We start from the raw sequence: 15,990 nt of genomic DNA, 5'->3' as shown, positions 1-15,990 counted from the left end.
AGCCAAAAATCTACCTCTCAATTGTCCTTTTATGTTTGTTTAAACACCAAATCTTGCACAAACCCTTCTTCCATCCCCCAAATCTTCCATAATCCAACCCAAGGTACAAAAATCTAGCCATGCAAGCCTAGATAGCCCCTTGGCCTAACCCATCAAGCTTTCAATCAAGCTTGACAAGTGAAAGAAATCAAAGATGTAAAAAGAGAGAGAGAGAGAGAGAGAGAGAGAGAGAGAGAGGAGAGAGAGAGAGAGAGAGAGAGAGATTCGGTTCAGAGAGGGAGAGGAGGAGCCTTGGCCTATAAATAGCAAGCCATTCCAAGTTTAAACTCACACTTTCACTTCTTGCTCCAACTTCTCTCTAGAAAAACTTGTATTCTTCCTTTGTTCTTGCTTAGTTCTTCTTGTTCTTGAAATTCTTCTTGTGTTCTTCAAGAAACTCGTCCTAAGCCGCCACTAAACCGCCACCCGACCACCCTCTCGATCCAAAAGTAATAGTAGTAGTAGTCAAGACTTAGTTTCGAAAGAACCTTTCTCTTTCGAAGTGACCATAACCATTCCGTAGGAAGTTACTCCGCTCGATTGTCAACGTAGCCGCACTACCGCCAAGAAGAAAGGTAGGATCTCCTTATCCTCCATCCCAAGTATAATGTAGGATACTCTTATAACTAGAACATCCTTAACTATTTTCTCTAGTAGATAAGGATATCTATTGCTTGTAATGTTTGGAATACCAATGTACTATCGCTAATAGAAGCATGAGCATGTTAAGATAATCAACTTGATACTTGAATAAATATATGTTGTTTAGAACTTTCCAAAAAGGAGGAATGAACGATTTTCAAAAATGTAAGCTTTACCATTTGATTCGAAGTATTCGAGTTATGAATTGCTTGTATTACTTGTGATATAATATGGAATTGGATGATCTTGTCAGATTACAATGAATGATTCATGTATACTTTTGTCCTACCGCGGAGTCTATGTATGAAAATGAGACACGAGAACCGAGAAAGTAGAAACATGACACATAGGGTATGGTTAATGAAAGAAATGTGTTCCAAAGAAGGAAACATTTTGAAACTACATTATGACCAGTTTTGGTAGCATAATGTGAGTTGTGTGTGTGAGTGTGTGCCAATGGGAACCCGGGACGACAGAACCATTGTGAGGATACTCGGGAGACCGGAACGGCGGAACCGAGGTTGGGTGTGTGCTTGGTTATCCGTGGAGAGGAGCCAATGCAATGTGTGCCCATGGGAACCCGGGACGGTGGAACCATTGCGAGAATACTCGGAAACCCGGAACGGCGGAACCGAGGTTGGGTGTGTTAAACAAAGGATTTTAGAAAATGTTGATTGGTATGTGAAAATGGTGACACGGTCTACACTGAGTCGCGTAGGAGGAACTCAAAATATCACGGACACCAACGGTAGTTGAACATTAAATGTGGATGTGTGATTGTTATGCGTTGTTATATACTATTTGTAAGTTTAAGGTTGGGGTTAAGGATTTTCCTATTGAGCGTTGTAGCTCACGGTGTTGCCTTTTTGGTGACCCTGACATATTATATTGGTGGCGACGCCGGTATAATATGTCAGACCTCATAGACGAACATGGTGAACTCTATACTTTGGAGGCCTTTGGAGCCGAAGAACTAGCCCGGATGGAGGAAGAAGCGGAGCAGTAGTTAGGAACCCTAGCTTCTTCCCTTGTTGAATAAAATGTACATTTTGTTTATGATGTAATAATGAGCCAGACTCTCGTATTTATGTAATAAAATGCCTTTTTAACGTTCCCAAAATTGGGGGCGTTACACCTTTAATCATTTTACTTTTCATTGACTTGTCACTTTCCCATCAAGCCATCATTATGCTTCATAAAACACTTTCCTAATATTATTCATGATTGCAGAGGTTGATGAGGCAGCTGGGAGTGGAGAAGATTGACCATGGTCTACCGCGAAGGGAACAAGTGCGCTGATTTGCTACCAAATATGTTATTTAATGATGCTTTAGATTTTCGTATTTTTTATGTTTGCTCCTATACGTATTACTTCACAACTTTGAGATGACTCAACTGGGTTTGAGTACCCTAGACTCTTGTTTGCTTCCTAGTTTCTATTTATAATATGCTTCTTGGTTTACCCAAAAAAAAAAAACGAACTTTGGGTAGTGATGGAGTTTGTTGAATCTCTAATGCTGTACCCAAATTTGAAACTTCATATGTTTTCCATCAATTTGTACCAAAGACCACTGAACTGTTTTCAATGTCTAGATCAATAAAATGATCTGTTTTCACAGTGGGCTCCAGGGGTGCTGTAATGCACCCCCTCACTACAGCATCCCCTCACTACAAACTCCTAGTGCGCAAATCCGGACGTCCATTGTTCGGATGGACGGCATGGATTTGATATGAACAACGAATGGCTTGGGTTGACTGCGATAAGTTAAGTTGGAGTACGTTCTTTCTCTACCCTTTTAAGCTCATTTAGTCAAATTGAAAAAATCTTACCTTCTCATGAAAATAGGCTGCCCAGAATTGTGTAGTAGCACGATCATAGGCATTAGAAGGTAAAATAGAAGGTCCTGTCTTCCATATCTCATTGATGTATCGGACATTGATAAGGGACTCAGGAATAGGTTTGTCATCGTGAATAAGAATCGGTATTTTCTTGTGAATTGGGTTCGATTTCCCCGCCATCTTATCCCTCACAAGGTTGATTTTCTTTACAGTCCAGTTTGTTGTCCTTGATTTACAGTTGAATGCTTGTTTCTAATAGTTGTAATATCTCTCAGAGACCTTCCCAGGCAATTGGCCTTCTCTCAGTCTTATGTTTCCTGCATTAAGTGCTTTCAATATTGGGCACGTTTGGGGCTACTTTCGTGAAGCATTTGTTCATATTGCAATCATCAGAGGTTTTCGGGGAGTTCAAATTTGTCTAATCCTTCCTATTTTGTGAGAACATATAGTGATATGAATTACTCCCTCCGTCCCTTTTTTTGTGTCCAGTATTTTATTTTGGGCTGTCCCTTAATAAGTGTCCATTTTGTAAAGTTAGGGGGGTAAAAGTTGGTGTATTGTTTATTTTGTCCCTAAAAGTATATTTTATTTTGAAAAGTTAGTGAGTAAAAGTGTAATGATGATGGGTAAGTAAGGAAAGTGGAGGAAAAAGTTGATGTGAAAGGTGTAATGATGATGTCTTTTTAATAAGTTGGAGTTACGAAGTAGGACACTTAAAAAGGGACGGAGGGAGTATGAAGTTTCTGGATGTTCATTGAGGTTTTTTTTCATCTGCTTCATTGAGGTTAGTAGATCTAACATTTTTGATATCTCGACACTTTGGTCCCTGCCCCAGGAGAAGTCTGCTTTGACGGTCCATGGTGCTGGTGTATCAAAGACTGTAGTGCATGTTACAACACCTAAGCCCAATAACAAGTGTTACGGAGTATTTAATGAGTTCTCACACCGTATTTGCAGAGTAACCTAGACTAATTAACCATGTTGTTTGATTGCTGAATTTTATGCTTCACATTTTCTCGAAAACTACTCGTATACTCCAGCTTCGTGAATTTACCATGGATAGATGCATTAGTTATGTGGAAATCCTCTTGACTTTCACCATTTACTGCTTAAGAGAATGAGAATCGTTTATAAATGACGCTTCGGGCCTTTGATGGTAAGAGAAACGCAAGAATTGTTTATGTTATACTAGTCCTGCATGGCTACAGGCATATAGAACACACAAGAAAGTTATGAAATTGGGTTTCATACGACCACTTTCCATCTGTCTGAACAAATCAAATGCTTTTCTTGTGTGTGCATGTTGAGCACAAGCAATAAGTAATGCATTACACATGCCCAAGTTCCTATCGGGTATGTCTTCAAAAACCTGATAAGCTCCTTCGATGACCCCACACTTCGAGTACAAAGAAACCAGAGAACTACCCATAAAGCTCGATGAATGTTAGTGCAAAAATTGTCGTAGCTGATGAAAGTGGATAAACAGAGATGCTTCGAGTCACGTTACTATGTCGCTGTCCTTAAGACGATATTCGCCCCCACCAATTTGAGAGAATTTGGTGTGCACCGGGTTATAGCGAAGCCGCTTCCGAGATAAATTGAAGCCCGGTCTCCAACTGTTGTCTAACTGCGTTATGCACAAACGAAGAGAGACCTGAATACCTTTGGATTTTGCGAGCCCCCCTTAAGTATAATCGTAGGAGATAATTCTAGAGAGAAACAACAATCAGAATGATTCTGATTTTCTTCCCACTTTCAATTGGTAGAACCATTTGCCTTTTATAGGCATAGATCGTGACCATTGCCAAAGATTATACCTCTTTGATTAAATGCAATAGTCATGTCTATTTATAATAGTCATGTCTATTCATTCCACCCTAATGTTTACACTTTTTGGTCTGGTAATGTCTATTCATGATTTAACCTTAATAGACACACCTTTTGTGCTTAAATCTAATGTTCACGTCTATTCATTTAACCTGAATAGTCACGCCTCTTGGATTAAAACTGTTCACCAATATTTACATTTAATATCCATTAAATATTTTGGAAATGTTCCGACAATCCCCCACCATTTTCAAAATATTGAAAATAAAACTTGTTTAAGCTCAGCAAAATTTGTGCATAAATGAAGGTATCTTACGATTTGAACCATTCACTTAGTGAAGACACATCAAAGTTAGTCGGAAGAGCATAGTAGACTTGTCTTTGAACTAGCAATCCTTGTTGATTAACCGGACACGTCTCACACACAAAATTTTCTTCTCCTTAGGTAGTTCATAAAAGCCGACCCATGTATTGGCCTTGGATCTATATCTTAGTTTCATGAGTGCTCTAAAGTCAAAAGCCCCCGAGACCTATAGGAAGCAGCACCACTTCCACACTCATATAGGTAGGATTTTGTCAGTGTTAAGATTGTTAGTGCAAAAATCGTTGTAGCCGATGAAAGTGGATAAATAGAGATGCTTCAAGTCACGTTACTATGTCGGTGTCCTTAAGACAATATTCGCCCCCACCAATTCAAGAGAATTCGATGTGAACCGGGTTACAGCGAAGCCGCCTCCAAGATAAATTGAAGCCCGGTCTCCAACTGTTGTCTAACTGCGTTATGCACAAACGAAGAGAGACCTGAATACCTTTGGATTTTGCGAACCCCTTAAGTATAATCGTAGGAGATAATTCTAGAGAGAAACAACAATTAGAATGATTCTGATTTTCTTCCCACTTTCAATTGGTAGAACCATTTGCCTTTTATAGGCATAGATCATGACCATTGCCAAAGATTATACCTCTTTGATTAAATGCAATAGTCATGTCTATTTATAATAGTCATGTCTATTCATTCCACCCCAATGGTTACACCTTTTGGTCTGGTAATGTCTATTCATTTAACCTTAATAGACACACATTTTGTGCTTAAATCTAATGTTCACGTCTATTCATTTAACCTGAATAGTCACGCCTCTTGAATTAAAATTATTCACCAATATTTACATTTAATATCCATTAAATATTTTGGAAATTTTCCAACAATGAATCATACCCCATTTTCAAGCACAAATAGTGTATTTAATTTGCTTTCACAATTCAAGAAGGGTAGAATTGCCACAAACCCGTATCACACTTGAAAAAGTAAAATCGTTAACATCCAAATCGTCCCACAATGCCTGCTTAAAAAGCCTCAATGCCTCATCATCTTCACCCAATTGCGTGTACCCACATATCAATCCACTCCAAGAAACTACATTTCTCACCAGCATACCATCAAACACTTTCCGTGTATCTCTTATCGCCCCACATTTCGCATACATATCAACTACAGAACTCCCCACAAACACATCGCCATCAAACCTGATCTTCAAAGCAATACAATGAACTGATCTCCCAAACTCACACCACAAAAGCATCCCACAAGCTTTCATGGCGCTAGGAAATATATGGTCATTGGGCCGAAAACTACAATCAAGCATTGGGCGAAAGAATTCAATAGATAACAAAGGAAGCTCATTTTGAGCAAAACAAGAAATGACAGCTCCAAGTAGAGAAGGACTTCACTTGAGTCTCTTCGAAAAGTTGGCGGGAATCAAGTGGGAGTTGGGTTTTCAAATAGAAGTTGATGAGGTAGTGAGAAATCAGTGGGATTGCTTGGAATCCTGTTTTGATGATGTGGGCATGGAGTTGAAGGCCCTTAGGGAGAGTTCTTGATAGGGTTAGAGAGAGAAGAAGGTTTGAGATGTTTCTGTAATTGTGTTCGAAGGTGCATTGGTTATTCAATGGGGTTTGTGGAATTTTGTGGAAGGAAAAGTTGAAGTTGGAGTTTGTTGTTGGGTATTCCTTTGAGCTAGGAAGTGGATGAAGCATTAGTGCTTTAGCTGTTGGAGTTTGACGGTTCAAGTAAGAGACTTGGCCATTGTTGTGAGGGAACTTCGAGTAAGATGTATTGGGCCAATTTGGAGAACGAGGAGGAAAATAAAATGTTATCCGAACCCATCATTTCAGACACTCGAAGGGCCGGTGTGGTGATAAATGAGAAAGGGCATATTTTGACGTGCTTACACTTGCTCATCCTGATTTTACAATAAGAGTGTTTCGACAAGGAGGTGATAAAGATATTCATGAGGCAGAGATACTTCATATGGACAAGGGTAAAGATTTAGCGATTTTAAAAGTGAAGGGAGCAAAAGATGTCACTTTTCACTTTTGGAAATTTAGGGATAGCAAATCTTTAGGCATGGGGCAGAATGTTTTTACACTCTCTCATTCTGACCAATGGAATTACAGTTTTGTAATGAGTGAAGTTATTCAAACTAGCATTACAACACGTCATGTTCCTTGCTACCATGTGGAGCATGATATCCCCCTCGACAACAAACTGAAGTACATTTAAATTGACAATATGCATGGTTTGGAAGATGGTTCACATGGAGCTCCAATTTTTTATTCAAATGGAGAAGTGGTCGGGTTGATATGTTACACCCAAAGCTATGATTCACATACCGCAAGCTATGATTTAGCTATCCTGCTTGAGCCTCTAAAGAATGTGATTGAAGATGCAAGAAAAGCTAGAGGAATGTAGTTGAAGATATTTGTAGTGATTTGTACGTGGGAACAGTTTATTACTGAGTTATCAAAATTTGTATTTAATTGGATATTATTTGCGTTTATGTATGCAATGGATTTTGTTTAAGTTATTTAATCTAATCCAAAAACGCCCTCGTCTTAAAAAAAAAAACTTAAACAAAATTATTTCCTAAACTCGCCCATGATCCATGCCGGTCCTCCTAGCCCTTCCGCCACCCATGCCCAGTTGCCTACAACCTGTTTTTTGTCTTTCCCATGACAGATGCTGTTTTAGAATATGTAATTCGTTTTATAGCAAAACAGTTAAGTTTTTTTTTTTTTTTTTGATCAGCAAATCAGTTAGGTAATTACCAATCAATTGATTAAAAATGTCTAGCTTATTATGCTGAAGGCAAAACTCAAAGTGCCCTTGATGACTATAAATGTTGGAATTTTGGCGAGCACGATAGTGGAGTTGCATGGAGGTTGTGGACCTTTTGGTTAGTTGATGCTAGTTGCTGACTTTGCTAGTGGGTAATAAGCGTAGAGAAAAATTAGGTTTTCAAATTGTTAAAGATGAGATCGTTTTTGGATTAGGCTATACTTTTAAGTGGGTGCAAAAAAAATAGGGCTAGAAAGAATTTTTCGAATTCAAAATAAAATTGCAATCACCCTTTTGCGTAATATCAAAAGGGGCTGCAAACAGAAATGCATTCAGAGTGTTGTTTCAATGGTATTGCAAACGGAAATGCAAACAAAATCTGTCCTATACAGGAAGAATCTCGTATAAAATCTGCAAGAAGGATAAGTATTAACACTATTTCTCCAGCATTTCCATGGTACGGAAAAGTGGAGTTGCACTCGATATTGATTGGATGACGACTGACCAAACTTCCCAAACAATATAAACAAGAAGAGGCCAGTTTTAAGACTTCCAATCATAGAAGTCGTTCCTTCTTTAGAGGGGGAAGGATGGGGTAGACCTACATGTGGATTGTAGAAAAAGAAATAATTTCGATTTAGAAAACCACTGGGGATTGCTGGTAGGTAGACCTCAATGGATTGTCTTGGCAACTCATTGTCTTCTAACGAGGAAAAAATTGCTAAAGTGGTTTATTTACTGAGTGGTTCCTTACAAGATTAGGAAATGTTACTCCTTCCCTGGAATATGATTGTTTGAATATTGTTAGTCTTGGTCGTTGTCCCACATTAGTTAACTAAGCTTTGTAATGGTTTGCTATACCTTAACCCTAACCCTAAACCACCAAAACCCTAAATCTAGCCCTTCCGCCGCCATACGCCGATGTCAACAAAGAAGCCATACGCCGATGTTGTCAGTCTATCATCACCATCAAAACCCTAACACCACACAGTTAAATAGCTTATCTGAACGAAAGTATGTGTTGGATATTTTGGAGGAGTCTATTTTGTTGGGGACTAGGCCTGTTGAGACTTCTATTGTAACGACTCCGATTTTTCAATAATAAAAATCTCGTTTATATATTTGAAAATTCATTATTTAAATCTTGGATTGTTTTAAAATTTTCTTTTATTCGTTTATAATCCGTCATAATTAGATTTTAGTCTTGAAAAATTATATTTCGTGGCTAGAAATCCTACTTGGCAAATAGGATTAGTTTCCAACCGAATAGTTGAAGAAACCGAACTACTAATTCACCTAGTTATAATTCTCTAACCCTAGATGGACCTTTTTGATCATCTTTAAGCATTGTGAACCTTTCCAACCCTAAACTAGAAAATCATTATATCTTCCAAGTGTACTTTTTATTTTATTTTATTTTATTTTTTCTTCTCTTTCTTTACCCTTGGGTCAATAATTACAAGGGAAAATTTTATCCCTTGGGTAATAAAAGTAAGTCACTTCCCTAGATTTTCTAAGTAGTTATATATATAGGTATATGTACCTCATAGGTTATTTTAAGCATGCCAACTTAGATTTTTTCTACCAACTTAAGTTATATATATAGGTACCTTGTACTAGTGAAAGATGGAGAGATATGGGAGAGATTTGATCTTCTTACATCCTTACAACCCAATCATCTTTGCACCATCCATTCTTTCTTCCATCAAATCTTCCTAAGTACTACATGACAACCTATTCTAGATTTTTTTTTTTTTTGTTCTTTCTTCCAAACAAGTCATTCCTGGTACAAGAATAGACTAAAAACCCTTTATAATAACCTAAGTTATGGCCTAAAGTAGAAAAGACAAGTCATGGAAGGCATGACAAGCATGGAAGGATTTATTGGACAATAATTAATGGGGAAAAATTTTTCCTTTGGATAATAGAAGTAGTCTTGCCAATGGAATCCAAGAATTTTGCTATAAATAGCACCTCATTCTCACCGTTCAACTCACACCTTTCATTCTTCAACTTCTCTCTCTAGAAAATCTTGTATTCTTGCCTTGTTCTTACTTTGTTCTTAGTGTTCTTGAGGTTCTTCTTGAGTTCTTCAAGAAACTCATCCTAGGCCGCCACTAAACCACCACTCGACCACCCTTTCGCCCAAAAGTTTAGTAGTTTTAGTCAAGAACTAGTTTCAAGAGAAATCTTTCTCTTTCGAAGCTATCGGAAGCTCACCGTAGGAAGTTACTTCGTCCGACATACTTACTTTTTTCGTAATCGTACCTACCGCCGAGAAGAATGGTAGATTTTTCCTTACTCATTAATTCTAAGTATAAAAGTTGTATGATCATGTAGATTTTCCTTAACCCCTATCTTTAAGCATACGTAGAATGTCCTTACTCTCTAGTTCTAAATATAATGTAAAATATCCCTAACCACTTTCTTTAAGTATATAAGGTTATCTATTACTTAAATGTTTGGAATGCATGACAGTCAACGAATTTATTTTTGCTAATGGAAGTATAAGCATGTTAAATAATTGATCTTTATTTTAATAAACATATGTTGTTTAGAACTTTCCACAAAAGAAGAAAGAATGGATTTGGAAAGACAAGCATTTAATGTTTGATTAAGAAGTATTTGTATTTTGATCTTTAGAATGGTTATGAGCATGTATACATGAATTGCTTGTATTACTTGTGGTGTGATAAAGCATAAGTGATTTTCACTCCAAAGGCGTCCGTACATGTGGCGTTATGCTTTAAGTGGTGATTTGAGCATGACTAGTAATATAGAGTTGGATGATCTTGCTAGTTTAGTTTTAAGATTACAATGAATGATTTATGATTACATATGTGAAAAGTCCTACCGCAGAGTCATTGCATTACAAGAAAAATGAAAATTGGTGACGAAAAAGTGGCAACGAAATTTAATTTCTTCACTAAATGAGTATATTTGGCGACGAAAAAATAAATTCGTCACTATTTTCACAATTTTCGTGACGAAGTAATTTTGTCACCAATTATACCTATTTAGTGATGAAAAAAATAATTTCGTCACCAAAGTTACCCATTTGACGACAAAATACATTTTTCGTCGCCGAAAGCTTAAAAAATGTGATCAAATTATTTTTCGTCGCCAAAGATAATCATTTGGTGACAAAAAATATATTTTATCGCCAAATGAGAGCAATTTAGTAATGAAATATTTTTTTCGTCACCAAGTACTTAACTTTGGTGATGAAAAATAATTTCGTCACCATTTAATACTTTCAGCGACGAAAAATATATTTCGTCGTCAAATTGGTACTTTTCGTGACGAAATTTATGAATTGCGCATTTTCACTAAAATGTATTTCGGACATAACTCTTTACTAAAATCTCCGATTGAGATAATTCAAATTAGATTTGAACAATAATTCAATTGCCTACAACTTTCATGTTTATTAAAATTGCTAATTTTAATGTTTCAAGGTTCAAAACTACATTCGAAATATATTTTCATGTTAAACATATGTGTTATATATTAGATATTTCAAATATTTATTGAAAAGTATGTGTGGTGCAGTTGGTCTAACCTTGTGCGAAAAACTCAAGAGACTCAGGTTCGAAATCTAGCAAGAGCAAGAAACAAGGATTTCTTTTCCCATATAAAAACATCTTTTGCAAGGAAAAATTTCGTCATTGATTTCTTATATTGGTGACGAAATGTGACCCATTTATGATGAATTTTTTCCTCGCTAAAAGAAATAATTGATGACAAAAAATTTCATCGCCAAAAAGCACAATAAGTGAGAAAAAAATTTCGTCACCAATTATTCACTTTTTGGTGACGAAATATTTCGTCATCAAAAGACATTATAGGTGACGAAAAATAGATTTTGTCACCAGGTAGGAATCCTCGACAACCTTTAGTCGACAAATTTTTTTTTGGTCACCTATATTATTTGTGACGAAAAATATGCAATTTGTGACGATTTTCATTCGTCACTCAATTGATTTTTTCTTGTAGTATTGCATGAGAACGAAACACAGAAATCGAGAAAGTAGAAATATGGCACCTAGGATGTGGTTAATGAAAAGGCGCGTTTTGAAAGGGTGAAATGTTTTGGAAATCGCAATGTGGCCGGACGTGGTAGCCCATTGTGTGGTGTGTGTTTTGTGTGCCAATGGAAACCCGGTGCGACGAAACCATTGTGAAGATACTCGGGAGACCGAAACGGCGGAACCGAGATTGGGTGTGTGGCTTGGTTATCCGCGGAGAGGAGCCAATGCAAAGTGTGCCAATGAGAACCCGGTGCGGCAAAACCATTGTGAGGATACTCGGTAGACCGGAACGGCGGAACCGAGGTTGGGTGTGTTAAAATGATTTTGGAAATGTTGATTCAGTAAATGAAAGGTGAAAACGGTGACACGATATACGAAAAGTCGCATAGGAGAAACTCGAAAAAATCATGGACACCAACGTCAGTTTGGATAATGAATGTGAATGTGTCATTGTTAACTGTGTTTTGTCAAATATGTATGAACTATGTGAACAAAGAGTTTGATTATGATGAAAGTTATTAAACCTTCTTCATTTTCATCAAAGAAGATCATAGCTAGCTTGAATTAATTAGTCACATGACTTGCATTGCATTTTGCCTTATACTGTGGAAAGTTTGATTAACTTTGTTAGATTTCTTAGAGAATTTCAACCTAAAATTAATTGGTAATAGGTGCTCTAGAATATATTTACCAAGCTTGAGTGACTTAAATGAGTAATATGGGATAAGTCTAACACTCCCCCTTACGTGCAGCCCAAATGCACGTAGAGGTGACAGACTAAGATACCATGAGCTGAGCGATTGACTTAAGCGACGGAGACCACGGAGACTTTCCCAAGAGAAGTAAGGCTACCTAAGACCACGGAGACTTTCCCAAGAGAAGTAAGGCTACTTTCCCAAGAGAAGTAAGGCTACCTAAGACCTAAACCTAGCTCTGATACTATGTTAGATTTTTTGAAGGGTTTCAACCTAAAACTATTTAACAATAATTGGAGTAACCTCTAAAATATATATTAACCAAGCTTGGGTGAATTAAATAAGTGATATGAAACAAATCTAACTTTGAATGGCTAGCTAGTTGAAATTGAGATAAGGAAGGTGGGAGAGATTGGTGGCGAGAGGGTAGTGAGTTACCCGCAAAATCTGCGGCTAATTGAAATTGAGGATAATGCGGTGGTAACTTTGACCGGAAAGAATCTTTGCACGAGGGATTTGGTACATGATCCGACTGTTTTGAAATTCAAAAGTGGAGGAAGGAAGCTCGTGGATAAAGGGAAGCAGACGGACCAGGCTTTAGAGGAGGTAGGTGGGCCTGTTATAGGCCCATTTCTTTCAGAGACCGAGGACAAGATTGGGCCTAATTCAGCTTCAAAGTTTAAGGAAAATGACGGTCCAGAATGTTTTTTTTGATAATTAATATCCGTTAAAGATATTTTAAATATTAAAAAATACTTTAAGCATATCCTTGGCGGTTATTATCAAAACAAATTTTGAGCCGTCATTTTCCCATAAACTGGGCTGGAGAACTATTGGAGGTGGCAGTACATGAAAGCCCAAATAATTCTTTGGGTCTGGATGGTAGCCTTATGACTTTGGGGATCTTTTCAGCCGGTCCTATCAAAGTGAATTAGGTGCCGTTTCGCTTGAAAACGAAATGTAATTTCAAGCTCAAATATAATGAAAATGAAAAATAAATTTTTAATTTTTTTTGCACCATTTAAAAAAATCTCAATGAAATCTATCAAACAAGATTCATATTGGTAAGAAGATTATTTGCGTAAACACATAATTTTTAAGCTTGAAATTATATTCTTTTTGCTAAAGTTCCTTTTACTGTTCATCTGGAACGAGCCTTATGTCCCTCCAAGTCCTTGCTAACAAATGCACACAATCATTTTCCCATGAGGTCCTTCCCTCACGCGCGTGCTCATCCCTTCCGTCCCTCTCTCCTGTTCCGTCACCCACGCACTCCTCAGCCTCCTCTACTTCACTCACTACAGTATTTTTTTTCAATAATTCTAGTGACACGTCCAAACGCACATCCATACTCACATGAGTGGTGTGCCCTATACACACCTAAACGCACACTCATACTCACATGAGTGGTAGGCCCCAAACATTATTGTGTGTATGGAGCTCACCACTCATGTGAATATGGATGCGAGTTTGGATGTGGTACTAGCACCATTATTTTTTTTTCTATCCTTCTCTCTTTGTCTCACATGCACCATCTCTCCTTCTCTCCTCCCTCCTCTCTCCTCCCTCCTCTTTCTTACATCACACACACAATCATCTCTCTCTTCCATCACACATTCTCTCTCTCTCTCTCTCCTTTTTAATTTAAAGCTTAAAATTTTATTATATTCATAATTTTTTTTGTATATATCTTTTTTTATAAAATTTATATATTTAATATCTACTCATAAAGATCTAAATAATAAGACCAATATTGAATATAAAATTATAAGAAAAGAAAAAAAAATTATTTTTCAATGTCTATTTTATTTTGAACTTCACAATTAAGAGTGTTATTGACAATTTATAGTGTTTATCTCTTCCAAAATTCATAATTGACGATATTAAATTCACGAATAAGAGTGTTAATTAACACTGTTAATTCACATTTAATAGTATTTAATTTCTTCCTTTGTCTCTAAATAAATGTCTGATTCACAAACTTAGGCCTTTAAAAGTATGTATTTGTTCCATTAAAAAATTCAAACTTGTTTTATAACTTGAAAGAATTTATTGTTGTCTATTGATTTTTATAAAAACATTATGAAAGTCAACCCCAATTGATTGGGACATAAGACTCGGTTTGATTTAAAATTCTTTTATAAAAAAAAAATGAATCTTTCAAAAGCCTAGGTTTGTGATGTCACGCCCTCGATTTTCAACATAAATAATAAACACTTTTAATAAATAAAGTCCTTGCTGTAATACAAATAATACCCCAAAAGATCTTTTTGTTCACTGTTCTCAAATAAAATTCAAATATTACATTCCAACTCGAAGGCCCTAAATTATCAAAATACCAATATCCTAGAGAAATATTATTACAATTTACAAATACTATCTTTCCAAAAAAAATGCTATTTCAGATCTTGTGCTATGAAATCCTTCTTGAATACCTTTTTAAAGGTTTGGTCACAAGTGCACAACATGTATTCCATGTCAACTTCCTTGAATCATACCTGAAAATGATAGGGTGAGCTACACTAGCCCAGTAGGAAAATCTATACGCAAACTATATGAAAATGTGATGAATCATACACCTAGACTGAGTGATGCGACGAGATACCACAAAGAAACGTGAGTTTTCCATCACAAACGAGCATACTACAACCAGGGGATCATAATTTCATAAAGGTATTCCTAATAGCTCATACGTCAAACTAGAAGCATAAACCAACTCGAATTATCCTAATTAGACCACAACTTATCCTCAACTGTCACTTGTCCATCGCTACGCAATTACTCCATTTTGCCTCGATCTATATGAATATGTGATGATCATGCACCAACAGGGGTAGGTGAGCAACATTATATATGTATAACGAACCCCAAGACGATAATAACAATGAGTATATCTATCAACAGAACAACACAAACATATCATTGGATTTCCTTTTTTTTTAACATAATTGATTTATCTTTCATTTCTCAAGTATTAGCCACTCCATGCAACAAGAACTAGTTTTCTTGATTTGTACCGAACAAGAGGCTCAGTGAGGAAGAATAGTAATCCAAGATACGGTTCAAAATCGAACGACAAGCCAAACATTAGATTAACAACTTTATCTCTCTTTTCATTTCTCAAGCAACACAGGTCATAAGTCTAGCTCAACCAATCAACAATGCGTGATATGTGATGCAAAGCAATGCACCGGGCAATGTTGGGCCCCGTAACCCCCGCCAAGGTCCCACCAAGAAGGTGAACCGGGCTCCGTCCATATTGACGTGAATTCCGGGCGGTGTTGGGCCCCGTAACCCTCGCCAAGGTCCCACCAATGAGGTGAACCGGGCTCCGTTCATATTGACGTGAATTCCGGGCGGTGTTAGGCCCCGTAACCTTCGTCGACATCCGAAGTTGGATACGACTCCATCCATTGTCCATATGCTATGACATGCCACACCATGATACATACAAAGTTCGATGTCAACGTAGCCGTAACACTCGAATCATAGGTCCATAAACATCCTTCATTATGCACAATCCATCCATAATCAATCTCACACCCATTATCGAGTTAAAACGATTATACAACATCATTAAAAATTGCATACTCAATATTTTTCAATGATTCCAACGCCAAATTATCACCAACTTACTAATCTTTAAAACCCACAAGGACCCATAACCAATAGCATCATTTAACCATAACAAACAATAAAAAGAAAACGCAGCCCGATGCCCTGCCCAGATTTTCAGATTTTCGTTCAATCTTCTAAAAATTACTATAAATCGAGTTCTTAATATTTTTGAGTGATTCCGGTC

The 15,990-nt window shown here is 37.0% G+C and overlaps 1 protein-coding gene across 1 annotated transcript; it reads right to left on the bottom strand.

The window, feature by feature from the left end:
- Positions 1–5,593: 5,593 nt before the first annotated feature.
- On the bottom strand, positions 5,594–7,205 carry LOC131304087 (putative pentatricopeptide repeat-containing protein At5g52630). Its single transcript, XM_058331187.1, has one exon. It carries the CDS (start codon positions 5,988–5,990, stop codon positions 5,601–5,603), a length of 390 nt encoding a protein of 129 aa, XP_058187170.1. The 5' UTR covers positions 5,991–7,205; the 3' UTR covers positions 5,594–5,600.
- Positions 7,206–15,990: the final 8,785 nt, after the last annotated feature.

Source organism: Rhododendron vialii, chromosome 10a (assembly GCF_030253575.1).
Source record: "Rhododendron vialii isolate Sample 1 chromosome 10a, ASM3025357v1".
Taxonomy (NCBI): domain Eukaryota; kingdom Viridiplantae; phylum Streptophyta; class Magnoliopsida; order Ericales; family Ericaceae; genus Rhododendron; species Rhododendron vialii.
The sequence above is the reverse complement of the archived record's forward strand: the minus strand, read 5'-3'. Positions and strand labels throughout refer to the sequence as shown.